The sequence below is a fragment of the Eurosta solidaginis genome, chromosome 2 (genome assembly GCF_040869045.1).
Source record: "Eurosta solidaginis isolate ZX-2024a chromosome 2, ASM4086904v1, whole genome shotgun sequence".
In the NCBI taxonomy this organism is placed as follows: Eukaryota; Metazoa; Arthropoda; class Insecta; order Diptera; family Tephritidae; genus Eurosta; species Eurosta solidaginis.
Genome location: NC_090320.1, coordinates 150,292,109 through 150,306,729, shown reverse-complemented (window position 1 = coordinate 150,306,729; position 14,621 = coordinate 150,292,109). Strand labels below are relative to the sequence as shown.

Genomic DNA, 14,621 nt, shown 5'->3' with positions numbered 1-14,621 from the left:
AAGTGCGTTTTTCTGCGACGATGAAGTCGGGGGAACGCTCGAGCGAAATAAGTATAGGCAGGTGGTCGGATGCCAATGTTACCATCGGCTGCCAGTTGACGCAGTTTACGAGTTCTGCGCTCACGATTGAAATATCCGGCGAACTGTGACAGCTTCCTACCATACGTGTGGGGCGTCTCCGTTTATTGTGCAGACCGTCGTTTCTTCTATTTGATCCGCCAACATCTCACCCGTACTGTCCACCCGCAAGTTTGAATGCCATAGATCGTGATGGGCATTGAAATCGCCTAAGATAATGCGATTGTTTCCAGTGAGTACGGCGCTGATATTAGGGCGATATCCACTGGGGCAACAGGTGGCAGGAGGACGGTAGATGTTGATGATTTTTTAGGTTTGCATCGCCCGACCGGACAAATAATCCTTGACGTTCTAAGACACAGTCCCTGCGGTCGATGTCGGGATCAAATATATGATATTGCACAGTGTGGTGTATGATAAACGCGGGGCCCCCCAGCGGGCTAGGGGGTCAGGATATACCCGCGGTAGGTATGCCTGTCGTAAGGGGCGACTAAGATACCAGTTTCAAGGTGCTGTGTAGCGCAACCCTTCAGGTTGCCAGCGCAACAAATAGCTTCTCCAAACCCATTTGTCAACCTCACCTATCCGCGGCGAATCCTGTTTCACTAACAGACGAGGCTCTGGCGGCCCAAGCTCTTCATGGAACTTGGGGGTGGGGAGAGAGGGATGGCCTGAATGTTTAATGTGGCCATATAAATCGTTCCCGAGATTGTCGGGGTAGCACCTTAATGGTGCTGTGTTACCGGAGCGTACCGGATCTGTATCCGGCAAAGGACCGTCACATCGATAACATTCCCCAAAACCTTCGGGGAGCAACCTTATCGCTACAGCAACACATTGAACCTTCAGGCCACCCCTCTCTCCCTACCACCAAGTTCCCTGAGGAGCTTGGGGTCGCCAGAGCCTCGTCTGTTAGTGAAACGGGATTCGCCGCTCGAAGGTGAGGTTGACAATTGGGTTGGAGAAGCTATATATTGGGCTACACAACCCCTTGAATCCCTATCTCCATGATCTTCCCAGTTAATCCATTACAGTTTAACTGCAGAATTCTGCAGTGCATAGGGGGAGACGTCGTCACTCTGTGAGTAAGTGACGGGTGACTACGCCTGGGTTGTGGAAGGCTAGGACGCAATTGCTGTTGTGGCATTGGGACTGGGCGTCCTTGGGCAAGCATTGGGGTACCCGGATGATTTGGGTTTGCGACCTGGCAACATGGCGTGATGAAACCCGTCGGCGGGTTGCCGTCGCGGAGACCAGAACATCTAGGAAAGTGGCACCGTCCATGGCAGGAGATGCATTGGGCGGATATCGCAAACGTATATATTCTGTGCTGGCAAACGGTGCAAAGGGAGGTAGGGACTAAGAGTCTGTTTCCCTGACCTACACAATTGCTGCCGGAAAAGAGGAGAGGAAGAAGTGTCCCCACATGACACCAACCATCTCTTTAATTGTAATGTGGAACCAACGCCTCTAACACCCCTCTCCTTATGGTCCACCCCTGTTGAAACGGCAAGTTTCCTTGGACTCCCGTTAGAGGATATTGATGACAATTTGTGGTCGGTCGCGGCTATTAGGTGGGGCGAGCATTGCTACAACAACAACAACAACAGGAGAGGAAGAAGAGGGGGCAGGGGCTGATGCTCGGCATTGCTCCCGACTCTACTACGGAGATTGTAAGTATTAGTGGGAGCAGCCGTGTGAGTTGGTGGCGCCGTGGGGCGCGAGCAATAGCGGGTACTTGTGGCTTGCTTAGCAGCGGGGCTGCTGGAAGGTAGCGGGGGCGCTAAGGCCCAGACTACGGGACGTCGTAGCGCGTGAACAGCAAGGAGTCACAAAAGATTTATAGAAGTTACGTGGACGTCTGGTTTTGGGGTCTAGCCCAGAACAACTTGTCCGATGCAACCATCCCTTACACGAGACACACTGACAAGAGTATGACCGTCCTAAAAAGATTATTTTCCGGCAGATGCAGCAAAACCATTTCTCAGGACCGGGGTCAGGAGACGGACCCGGATTGTGTTCGATACCTTCCCGGAGCAAAAGAATATGGAGCAGGCCCGCTGCAAGGAGCTGCTGGGAGGATGACAATTCGTGGGAGGGACGCAACACTGGGTTACACTGAAATGGCAGTCCTTGGTCGGGAAAAATCCCAAGTCGCTCCGGTATATAGAACCGACGGCCTAGGCAAGCGGCAAAATGCGCTCGTGCCGAAGGCTATATTTATCGTTGTGTTTAGTTGGATTAGTCAAGGATTTGACGGTTGGGCACAATATACCAACACCCGCAGAGAGGTTGCAGTCCCCTAGGTTCTCCCATTTGTTGTTGTTGTAGCAGTGATTCGGCCCATCCAATAGGTGCGACCAGGGACGCAACAAATTAAATGGGGTTACAATGAAATCACAGCCCTTGATCGGGAAAAATCCGGTACATAGAACACGTTTATTTCCATTTACCAGCCACATGATAGCCAAGTTAAGACTCTTAATTTGGGGGTCTTTAGGATAAAGGTGTCTCGCTAGGTCACGTTATCTTGCTAAATTTGTGCTTTGGCCGGGAAATGTCGGAATGAAGCGTGCAGAAGCTGAAGCGATGACCTTGCGGAACGCACCCTCGGCTTGCCGGACATCAGTCGGAATAGGAAGAGCAGCAAAAGATTGATTTGTAAAGGTTGTATAATCTTCCCAATTGGCTTTTTTAAAATTAATGAAAGTCTGCTTTTCGGAGGTGATGAAATTGGCAGGGCGCTCTATTGAAAGGAGTATGGGCAGGTTATCAGAAGCTGAAGTAACCAACGGCTGCCAATCAACGCAACTGTGAGCCCTGCACTGACGATTGAGATTTGAGGCGAGCTAGCTCTGCTGTGTGTTTTCACCACAGAGTAGCGTCCTGATATCAGGGCGATAGCCACTTGGACAGCAGGTGGCAGGGGGAATATAGATGTTAATTATTTCTAGGTCATACGTGTGTCGTATTTATAAGCGCCTACAATTTTCTATTGCATCCTCAAATGTTCTTTTATGTAAAAAGTTATCCCTTGCATGTAACAAACGATAGTGTTTCTTTCAACAAAGCTGAAAAAACAAAAATAAATAAATAATAATCGTAAAAAATCATGACTTGATTTTTTTTAATCATTTGGAAGGTAATCAGGGCTGTCATGGAATCCAAGGCGGTTTTGCGTTTTGTCGGAATTGCAAACCAATATTGATTTAAATTGGTGTCATAAAACCGTATTGGTTTTGCTGTTTTCGAATGTAAATAAAAGCGATGTTCGAATCAGCTGTTTTGCAGTGTTATCGGTGCACCGGCAATTTTGATGTTAATTTTTTTGGCAAAATTTTATAAAATAATTGTTTTGTGCATCTAAACAGAAATAAACAAATTTATTGACATTAAAGTGGCATCAGCAGATGTAGCATTTATGTTATTGGAAGAAGAAAGTTGCGAGAAGGTCAAAAGAAAAATTGTGAGAGATCGCAGCAATCCATTTGAGTTGCCAGAGACAGCGTAATTAAAAATGTTTCCTAATGTGGGTTTCTAAATATTTATAGTGTACTAACAGACCTGGCAGACGTTCTGCCCTAAATTTGGCCTATCTGCATACTCTTTAATAACCTTTTTCCGTCTAACTCTGCCCTACCCCTCTACACTTTTTCCTAATCTTTTTATTCACTCCTCCCTCCGTCTTTTTTGCTTCATCTCCATCTTCGTCTCATTCTATCTCTTTATCAGCCTCCTTCTCTCTTTTCTTTTCTCTCAAGTTTTTCTCCTTCTTCTTCATCCCTTATTGCCAGTCCCAGAGGGTGGTATGTATTTTGTTCCATTCCCATTCCGAGTCTCAGTCCCAGTCCCACTCCAAGTCTCAGTATCAGTCCCAGCCCTAGTCCTAATCCCAGTCCCAGTCCGTCTCTGGTATACTTCCCAGAAAAAAAGCATCGTAAATACTAATATAGGCAAATTTATATACCAAATTTCAGTCAAATCGAATAGGACGTGTAAATAGGTATGTGGGTATTATTAGTTCATGTCTTTATTTTGGCTTCGCATGCATATTTATCAGTTTTGCCAGGTTGATGTGACTAAATCGAATATCACAATGAAAATTACTTTAAAGCTCTCAGCAACAGCTTTCATTTGATATCCATAATACACACACTATATGCATCCGGGTCCACGTTTTGGGCTATATCTCGAGACCCTAGCCTCCCAGATGTATGAAAATTATCCTGTACTATAGCACTCATCAACAGCTTTCATTTCATATCCAAATTGTATAAACACATTCTAGGGGTACCCGGGTCCACGTTTTGGCCTATATCTCGAGACCCTAGTCACCCAGGGGTGTGAAAATTATCCTGTACTATAGCACTCATCAACAGTTTTCATTTGATATCCATATTGTATAAACACATTCTAGGGGTACCCGGGTCCACGTTTTGATCTCAAGACCCTAGGCACGTAGCGAAAAAAAAGGTAGACGTTGGCCGATTCTCAGACCTACCCAATATGCTCACAAAATTTCTTGAGAATCGGTTCGGCCGTTTCGGAGGAGTTAAGCCTCTAAAACCGTGACAAAAAAATTTTATATATTAGATTGAATTTTTTCTAAAAAAAAAATCATAACTCAAGAATGGCTAAACCGATTTGGGATTTCAAAATCAACTAACCATCATCTCTCCTTCCTGTATCTTTCCAAAAAATGTCATGGTAATCTTTCTATCCGTTCTCGAGTTATGGAGTGACAATCAAAATGTACACTTCTTTTTATATATATAGAAGATTTGCAGTTACATTGAATAATATCGCATAAACAAAGAGGCTTTCCGAATGGTATTGGACACCATTGAAAGGCGCTTAACCCGCTCGAAAGTTCTACCAGTGCTGCAACTAGCTGCTACCTTACGATATTTAGCTGAAGGATCCTATCAAGGATCGGTTGGCAAGGATTCTAGCATGAGTGTAGGAAGAAGCACTGTGTCAACGGTTTTAGATGATGTGCTTCGTGAAGCCCTTCGCAATATCTGGATGTTTCTCCATAAATTCAATCAAAACTGTTTTGCATTGAATTTTTATGCTTTACCCTATTAAGAGTAATGTAAAGTATGTAAATTTTCATTTATTTTTATAAAATAAACCTTTATTTACTTACATTTTTAGAAAATATTCAACTGCAAGAGAAAAACAACTATGAAAAAATGAAATCCAACAGCATTTAGTTGATTGGTTTGTTTCCGATAGCAAAATCGATATTATCGGATTCTGTGACACCTAAAACCGAACATTAAACCGGTAAAATTGGATTTTATGACACCAAAGTAATTTTTTTGTCGTTTTTAAATCCGATTCCGACAACAATTGGATTCCATGACAGCCCTGAATGTTTAAAAATAGAAAATAATAGCAAGTAACAATTAAATGGCTTTTAAAGAAATGCATCAATCAAACGGGTAATCAGTATTTAACAGGGTATAGTTTTAATGAACGTAGAAATTGGTAGACGTTTTCTTTTATGAAAATAATAATAAAAATATAAATTATTAATTATAGAACATGTACGATGGAAAATTAGGGTTTGAAGCGCGAGCTCCGTCGGGCATGAATAAGTAACATTTTTTGTGCGAACTCTTATTTATATTTACTGTCAAAAACAGGTGCACTAATCGAAAATTTGACCAAAGTTTTAATTCGCAAATGAGCGAAATTAATTTTTGTTGTTCAATAACACGACGTTAATACTTGATCATTTAGGTTGACGAAAACGGGAAAATTCATCGCCTTCGACGGGAATGCCCGGGAGAAAACTGTGGGGCAGGCGTTTTCATGGCAGCTCACGAAGATAGACATTATTGCGGAAAATGCCAACTAACATTCGTTTTTTCAAAACCCGAAGATAAATAAATGCCACAGCAATAATATTTATGCAGAGCAGTGGAAATATTTCACTCTTATTTCGTGGAAGGGGGATAAAATTGGTAATAACTTACAATAAGGGTCGACTGTTAATACGTCCCCCCAGCGGGTTAGGGGGTCAGAATATACCCGCGGTAGGTATGCCTGTCGTAAGAGGCGACTAAAATATAAGATTCAAGGGGATGTGTAGCGCAACCCTTCAGGTTGCCAGCGCAATATATAGCTTCTCCAATCCCAATTGTCACCCTCACCTATCCGCGGCGAATCCTGTTTCACTAACAGACGAAGCTCTGGCGACCCCAAGCTCATCATGGAACTTGGTGGTGGGGGGGGAGGGATGGCCTGAAGGTTTAATGTGGTCACATAAATCGTTCCCGAGATGGTCGGGCTAGCACCTTAAGGTCAAGTGCCACGAGCACCGTCCTATGATGGGGTTATCCTGATTTAATCCGTAATTTATCTGAGCGCAAAAGGCGCTATTGTTGATGTAGCAATGTTTCGCCCCACCTAATAGCTGCGACCGATCACAAATTGTCATCAATATCCTCTAATGGGAGTCCAAAGAAACTTGCTGTTTCGACAGGGGTGGCCCATAAAGGGGTGTCAGAGGCGTTGGTTCCACATTACAATTAAAGAGATGGTTGGTGTCATGTGGGAACACATTGCAAGCGGGCATACATTTTGTATGTCGGGGTTGATTCTGGATATGTAAGAGTTTAACCTGTTTTCTCATTTCTCTCCCTGATAGGGAGTATTCTCGTCTCAATATGTAGATGGTGTTCTTGGGACATAAGAAGACAGCCCGTGGCCGTTCTGAGCGCAGTATTTTGGCAGGCCTGTAGCTTATTCCAGTGGGTTATTTTTAGGCTTGGCTACCATATAGGGGACGCGTAGCATGCAATCGGCTGGCCAATTGCTTTGTAAGTGGTAATGAGCGTTTCTTTGTCTTTTCCCCAAGTACTGCCAGCAAAGGATTTGAGGATTTTAGTACGGCTCTGGATTTTCGGTACAATTGCGGCTGCATGCTCACCAAAGTGTAGATCCTGATCAAACGTCACACCCAAGATTTTGGGGTGTAGGACTGTCGGTAGCGTAGTGCCATCGACGTGGATGTTCAAAATGGTCGACATTTGGGACGTCCATGTTGTAAATAAGGTAGCGGAGGATTTAGTCGGTGATTATGCCAGGTTTAGCGAGGCGAAAAAACTGGAGAGATCAGGGAGGGAAAACTGGAGAGATCAGGGAGGTAGCCGTTTATTCTGTTGCAAAGCTCATCGATCTCTGGCCTGGGTTCCCAGCGGGTTAGGGGGTCAGAATATACCCGCGGTAGGTATGCCTGTCGTAAGAGGCGACTAAAATACCAGATTCAAGGGGTTGTGTAGTGCAACCTTTCAGGTTGCCAGCGCAATATATAGCTTCTCCAAACCCCATTGTCAGCCTCACCTATCCGCGGCGAATCTTGTTTCACTAACAGACGAGGCTCTGGCGACCCCAAGCTCCCCATGGAAGTTGGGGGTGTGGAGGGAGGGATGGCCTGAAGGTTTAACGTGGTCATATAAATCGTTCCCAAGATGGTCGGGCTATCACCTTAATGGTGCTGTGTTACCGGAGCTGTATCCGGCAAAGGACCATCACATCGATAACACTCCCCAAAACCTTCGGGGAGCAACCTTATCGCTACAACAACTACAACAACAACATCTCTGGCCTGGGCCTGTGGCCATTATTGTGCAGTCATCGGCGTAGGAAACGATAGTAACTCCTTCCGGTGGCGAAGGTAGCTTAGATATGTAGAAATTAAACAAAAGTGGGGATAGGACAACACCCTGTGGCACCCCCTGTTTAATTCTTCTTGGTTTTGATGTTTCATTTCTAAATTGCACCGATGTCTGCCGACCACCCAGATAATTTGCGGTCCATCTTTTAAGACATGGGGGAAGGGTAGACCCTTCCAGGTCTTGCAGTAACGTGCCATGGTTGACCGTATCAAAAGCTTTTGATAGGTCTAGCGCTACGAGTACTGTTCTATGGTGGGGGTTTTGATTTAAACCGCAATTTATGTGGGTGCTGATGACATTTAGCGTGGTGGTGGTGCTATGGAGTTTTCTGAAGCCATGCTGATGGCAGGCTAGCTGCAAATTTGCTTTGAAGTAGGGGAGCAAAATGGCTTCATGCGTCTTGGCTACTGGCGATAGGAGAGATATCGGGCGATATGGCTCCTATGTTAGCTGGTTTCCAAGGCTTTAGTAGCGGGACTACCTTGGCCATTTTCCATTTTTCGGGTATGACAAAGGTGGAAAGAGACAGGTTGAAGACATGTGCTAAATATTTGAAACCCTCTTTCCCTAGGCTTTTAAGCATCGGCATGGCTATGACGTCTGGGCCCACTGCTTTGGCTGGTTTAGCATGACCGATGGCATCCTCAACCTCTTTGGCGGTGATGGTAATTGGTGACGCGCTGAACTTATGTTTATGTGCGTGTCTGTTGGCCCTCCGTCTATCTTTGTCGACCGTAGAATGCATTATATATTGTCGGCAGAAAGCGATCGCGCATTTTTCGCATCCGACAGCACTTTATCGCCAAAGGCGATGGAAACTTTGTCTTTGCGCTTAGACGGATTCGATAGGGACTTGTTGTTGTTGTTGTTGTTGTTGTTGTTGTTGTAGTAGCAGTGCTTCGCCCCACCTAACAGCCGCGACCGATCACAAATTGTCATCAATATCCTCCAACCGGAGTCCAAGGAAACTTGCTGTTTCAACAGGGGGGACCATAAGGAAAGAGATGTTAGAGGCGTTGGTTCCACATTACAATTAAAGAGATGGTTGGCGTCATGTGGGGACACATTGCAAGCGGGGCATACATTTTGTATGTCGGGTTTGATTCTGGATAGGTAAGAGGTTAACCTGTTACAGTATCCAGAACGAAGTTGAGCAAGAGTGACACGCGTTTCCCTGGGGAGTATGCGTTCCTCTTCCGCGAGTTTTGGATACTTTTCTTTGAGTACTGGTTTCACCGGGCAATTCCCGGCATAAAGGTCCGACGCCTGTTTGTGGAGTTCACCAAGGACCTGCTTGGGTTTTTCGCTTCATACGGCTGGGTTTTCAGGTGCCGTATTTCCTCAAAATGCTTACGGAGATGACTCCTTAAGCCCTAGGCGGTGCTGGCTCATGAATCAGATGTCTGTTGGGATGCTCAGCTTTCTGGGTATTCAACAGGAACTGTTTGGTCAACATCTCATTTGTCTCCCTGATGGGGAGTATTCTCGCCTCATTATGCAGATGGTGTTCTAGGGACATAAGAAGACAGCCCCTGGCGATTCTGAGAGCAGTATTTTGGCAGGCCTGTAGCTTCATCCAGTGGGTAATTTTTAGGCTTGGCGACCATATGGGTGACGCATAGCACGTAATCGGCTAGCTAATTGCTTTGTATGTAGTCATGAGCGTTTCTTTATCTTTTCCCCAAGTACTGCCAGCGAGGGATTTGAGGATTTTGTTACGGCTCTGAATTCTCGGAACAATTGCGTCTGTGTGTTCACCAAAATGTAGATCCTGATTAAACGTCACACCCAAGATTTTGGGGTGTAGGACAGTGGGTAGCGTAGTGCCATCGACGTGGATGTTCAAAATGGTCGACATTTGGGACGTCCATGTTGTAAATAAGGTCGCGGAGGATTTAGTCGGTGATAATGCCAGGTTTCGCGAGGCGAAAAAACTGGAGAGATCAGGGAGGTAGCCGCTTATTCTATTGCATAGCTCATCGATCTGTGGGCCTGGGCCTGTGGCCATTATTGTGCAGTCGTCGGCGTTGGAAACGATTGTGACTCCTTCCGGTGGTGAAGGTAGCTTAGATATGTAGAAATTAAACAAAAGTGGGGATAGGACACCACCCTGTGGCACCCCTTGTTTAATTCTTCTTGGTTTTGATGTTTCGTTTCTAAATTGCACCGATGCCTGCCGACCACCGATATAATTGCGGTCCACCTTTTAAGACATGGGGTAAGGGTAGACACTTCCAGGTCTTACAGTAACGAGCCAAGTTGACCGTATCAAAAGCTTTTGATAGGTCTAGCGCTACGATTACTGTTCTATGGTGGGGGTTTTGATTTAAACCGCAATTTATCTGGGTGCTAATGGCATTTAGCGCGGTGGTAGTGCTATGGAGTTTTCTGAAGCCATGCTGATGACAGGCTAGCTGCAAATTTGCTTGGAAATAGGGGAGCAAAATGGCTTCAAGCGCCTTTGCTACTGGCGATAGGAGAGATATCGGGCGATATGACTCCTATGTTAGCTGGTTTCCAAGGCTTTAGTAGCGGGACCACCTTGGCCAATTTCCATTTTTCGGGTATGACAAAGGTGGAAAGAGACAGGTTGAAGACATGTGCTAAATATTTGAAACCCTCTTTCCCTAGGCTTTTAAGCATCGGCATGGCTATGACGTCTGGGCCCACTGCTTTGGCTGGTTTAGCATGACCGATGGCATCCTCAACCTCTTTGGCGGTGATGGTTATTGGTGACGCGCTGAACTTATGTTTATGTGCGTGTCTGTTGGCCCTCCGTCTATCTTTGTCGACCGTAGAATGCATTATATATTGTCGGCAGAAAGCGCTCGCGCATTTTTCGCATCCGACAGCACTTTATCGCCAAAGGCGATGGAAACTTTGTCTTTGCGCTTAGACGGATTCGATAGGGACTTTACGGTGGACCAAAGTTTACCCACACCGTTAGAGAGGTTACAACCTCTTAGGTGCTCCTCCCATTTCCCACGCTTGTGTTCATCCACAAGCAATCTGATGCGTTGTTTTATATCCCTTATTTGGGGGTCACCTGGATCAAGCCGTCTTATAAGGCCACGTTCTCTCGCTAAGTTTGCGGCCTCCGCCGGGAAGTGGGGCCGAATTTCGGGAATTCTCCCGGCGGGAATGAAACGTGCCGAGGCGGATTCAATGACCTTGCGGAAGGCACGCTCCCCTTGACGGGCATCAGTCGGGATAGGGAGGGCAGCAAAGAGGTTGTCTGTAAAAGATTTATATTCGTCCCACTTTCCTTTTTTGAAGTTTATGAAAGTTCGTTTTTCTGTGACGATGAAGTCGGCAGTACGCTCGAGCGAAATAAGTATGGGCAGGTGGTCGGATGCCAATGTTACCATCGGCTGTGCCAGTTGACGCAGTTTACGAGTTCTGCGCTCACGATTGATATATCTGGCGAACTGTGGCAGCTTCCTACCATACGTGTGGGGGCGTCTCCGTTTATTGTGCAGAACGTAGTTTCTTCTATTTGGTCCGCCAACATCTCACCCCACCCCGCTAATTTGAATGCCATAGATCGTGATGGGCATTGAAATCTCCTAAGATAATGCGTTTGTTGCCAGTGAGTAAGGCGCTGATATTAGGGCGGCATCCACGTGGGCAACAGGTGGCAGGAGGGATGTAGATGTTGATGATTTCTAGATTTGCATCGCCTGACCGGACAGATAGGCCTTGACGTTCTAAGACATTGTCCCTGCGGTCGATGCCAGGATCAAATATATAATATTGCACAGAGTGGTGTATGATAAACGCGAGGCCGCCTCCATTTCCGCTCTCGCGATCTTTTCTGTGGACATTATACCCAAAGCAGGTCTGCAATGCAGATCTTGCTGTGAGTTTAGTCTCTTGAATCGCAGCAATGCGGGTGCTGTGCCGCTTCATGAAATCGACTATCTCCGTAATCTTCCCAGTTAGTCCATTACAGTTTAACTGCAGAATTCTGCAGTGCATAGGGGGAGACGTTGCCACTCTGGGGGTAAGTGACGGGTGACTACGCCTGGGTTGAGGAAGGCTAGGACGCAATTGCTGTTGTGGCATTGGGACTGGGCGTCCTTGGGCAAGCATTGGGGTACCCGGATGATTTGGGTTTGCGACCTGGCAACATGGCGTGATGAAACCCGTCGGCGGGTTGCCGTCGCGGAGACCAGAACATCTAGGAAAGTGGCACCACCCAAGGCAGGAGCTGCATTGGGCGGATGTCGCAAACGTATATATTCTGTGCTGGCAAACACAACAACAACAACAGGAGAGGAAGAAGAGGGGCAGGGGCTGATGCTCGGCATTGCTCCCGAGTCTACTACGGAGATTGTAGGTATGAGTGGGAGCAGCCGTGTGAGTTGGTGACACCGTGGGGCGCGAGCAACAGCGGGTACTTGTGGCTTGCTTAGCAGCGGGGCTGCTGGAAGGTAGCGGGGGGCGGGGCGCTAAGGCGCAGACTACGGGACGTCCTAGGGCGTGAACAGCAAGGAGCCACAAATGATTTATGGAAGTTACGTGGACGTCTGGTTTTGGGGTCTAGCCCAGAACAACCTGTCCGATGCAACCATCCCTTACACGAGACACACTGACAAGAGTATGACCGTCCTAAAAAGATTATTTTCCGGCAGATGCAGCAAAACCATTTCTCAGGACCGGGGTCAGGAGACGGACCCGGATTGGGTTCGATACCTTCCCGGAGCAAGAATATGAAGCAGTCCCGCTGCAAGGAGCTGCTGGGAGGATGACAATTTGTGGGAGGGACGCAACAAATTAAATGGGGTTACACTGAAATGGCATTCCTTGGTCGTGAAAAATCCCAAGTCGCTCCGGTACATAGAACCGACGGACTTGGGAAGCGGCAAAAGGCGCTCGTGCCGAAGGCTATATTTATCGTTGTGTTTAGTTGGATTAGTCAAGGATTTGACGGTTGGCCACAATATACACCCGCAGAGAGGTTGCAGTTCCTTAGGTGCTCCTCCCATTTGTTGTTGTAGCAGTGCTTCGCTCCATCCAATACGTGCGACCAGGGACGCAACAAATTAAATGGGGTTACACTGAAATCACAGCCCTTTGTCGGGAAAAATCCGGTACATAGAACCGTACGTTTATTTCCATTTACCAGCCACATGATATCCAAGTTAAGACTTAATTTAGGGGTCTTTAGGGTAAAGGTGTTTCGCTAGGTCACGTTATCTTGCTAAATTTGGGCTTTGGCCGGGAAATGCGGGAATGAAGCGTGCAGAAGCTGAATCGATGCCCTTGCGGTACGCACGCTCGGCTTGCCGGACATCAGTCGGAATAGGAAGAGCAGCAAAAGATTGATTTGTAAAGGTTGTATAATCTTCCCAATTGGCTTTTTTAAAATTAATGAAAGTCTGCTTTTCGGAGGTGATGAAATTGGCAGGGCGCTCTATTGAAAGGAGTATGGGCAGGTTTTCGGAAGCTGAAGTAAACAACGGCTGCCAATCAACGCAACTGTGAGCCCTGCACTGACGATTGAGATGTCAGGCGAGCTGGCTCTGCTGTGTGTTTTCACCACAGAGTAGCGTCCTGATATCAGGGCGATAGCCCCTTGGACAGCAGGTGGCATGGGGAATATAGATTTAGTTATTTCTAGGTCATACGTGTGTCGTATTTATAAGCGCCTACAATTTTCTATTGCATCCTCAAATGTTCTTTTATGTAAAAAGTTATCCCTTGCATGTAACAAACGATAGTGTTTCTTTCAACAAAGCTGAAAAAACAAAAATAAATAAATAATAATCGTAAAAAATCATGACTTGATTTTTTTTAATCATTTGGAAGGTAATGTTTAAAAATAGAAAATAATAGCAAGTAACAATTAAATGGCTTTTAAAGAAATGCATCAATCAAACGGGTAATCAGTATTTAACAGGGTCTAGTTTTAATGAACGTAGAAATTGGTAGACGTTTTCTTTTATGAAAATAATAATAAAATAATAAATTATTAATTATAGAACATGTACGATGGAAAATTAGGGTTTGAAGCGCGAGCTCCGTCGGGCATGAATAAGTAACATTTTTTGTGCGAACTCTTATTTATATTTACTGTCAAAAACAGGTGCACTAATCGAAAATTTGACCAAAGTTTTAATTCGCAAATGAGCGAAATTAATTTTTGTTGTTCAATAACACGACGTTAATACTTGATCATTTAGGTTGACGAAAACGGGAAAATTCATCGCCTTCGACGGGAATGCCCGGGAGAAAACTGTGGGGCAGGCGTTTTCATGGCAGCTCACGAAGATAGACATTATTGCGGAAAATGCCAACTAACATTCGTTTTTTCAAAACCCGAAGATAAATAAATGCCACAGCAATAATATTTATGCAGAGCAGTGGAAATATTTCACTCTTATTTCGTGGAAGGGGGATAAAATTGGTAATAACTGACAATAAGGGTCGACTGTTAATACGTCCCCCCAGCGGGTTAGGGGGTCAGAATATACCCGCGGTAGGTATGCCTGTCGTAAGAGGCGACTAAAATATAAGATTCAAGGGGATGTGTAGCGCAACCCTTCAGGTTGCCAGCGCAATATATAGCTTCTCCAATCCCAATTGTCACCCTCACCTATCCGCGGCGAATCCTGTTTCACTAACAGACGAAGCTCTGGCAACCCCAAGCTCATCATGGAACTTGGTGGTGGGGGGGGGGAGGGATGGCCTGAAGGTTTAATGTGGTCACATAAATCGTTCCCGAGATGGTCGGGCTAGCACCTTAAGGTCAAGTGCCACGAGCACCGTCCTATGATGGGGTTATCCTGATTTAATCTGTAATTTATCTGAGCGCAAAAGGCGCTATTGTTGATGTAGCAATGTTTCGCCCCA

At 45.8% G+C, this 14,621-nt stretch overlaps 1 protein-coding gene across 1 annotated transcript in view; it reads left to right on the top strand.

Moving 5' to 3' along the window:
- RpS27A (ribosomal protein S27A) overlaps positions 1-6,013 on the top strand; it is a 31,726-nt gene extending 25,713 nt beyond the window's left edge. Inside the window, 1 exon segment of the mRNA XM_067766328.1 lies at positions 5,827-6,013. Within this exon segment, the coding sequence (XP_067622429.1) occupies positions 5,827-5,976 (150 nt within the window). The 3' untranslated portion in view covers positions 5,977-6,013.
- The last annotated feature ends 8,608 nt before the right edge of the window (positions 6,014-14,621 follow it).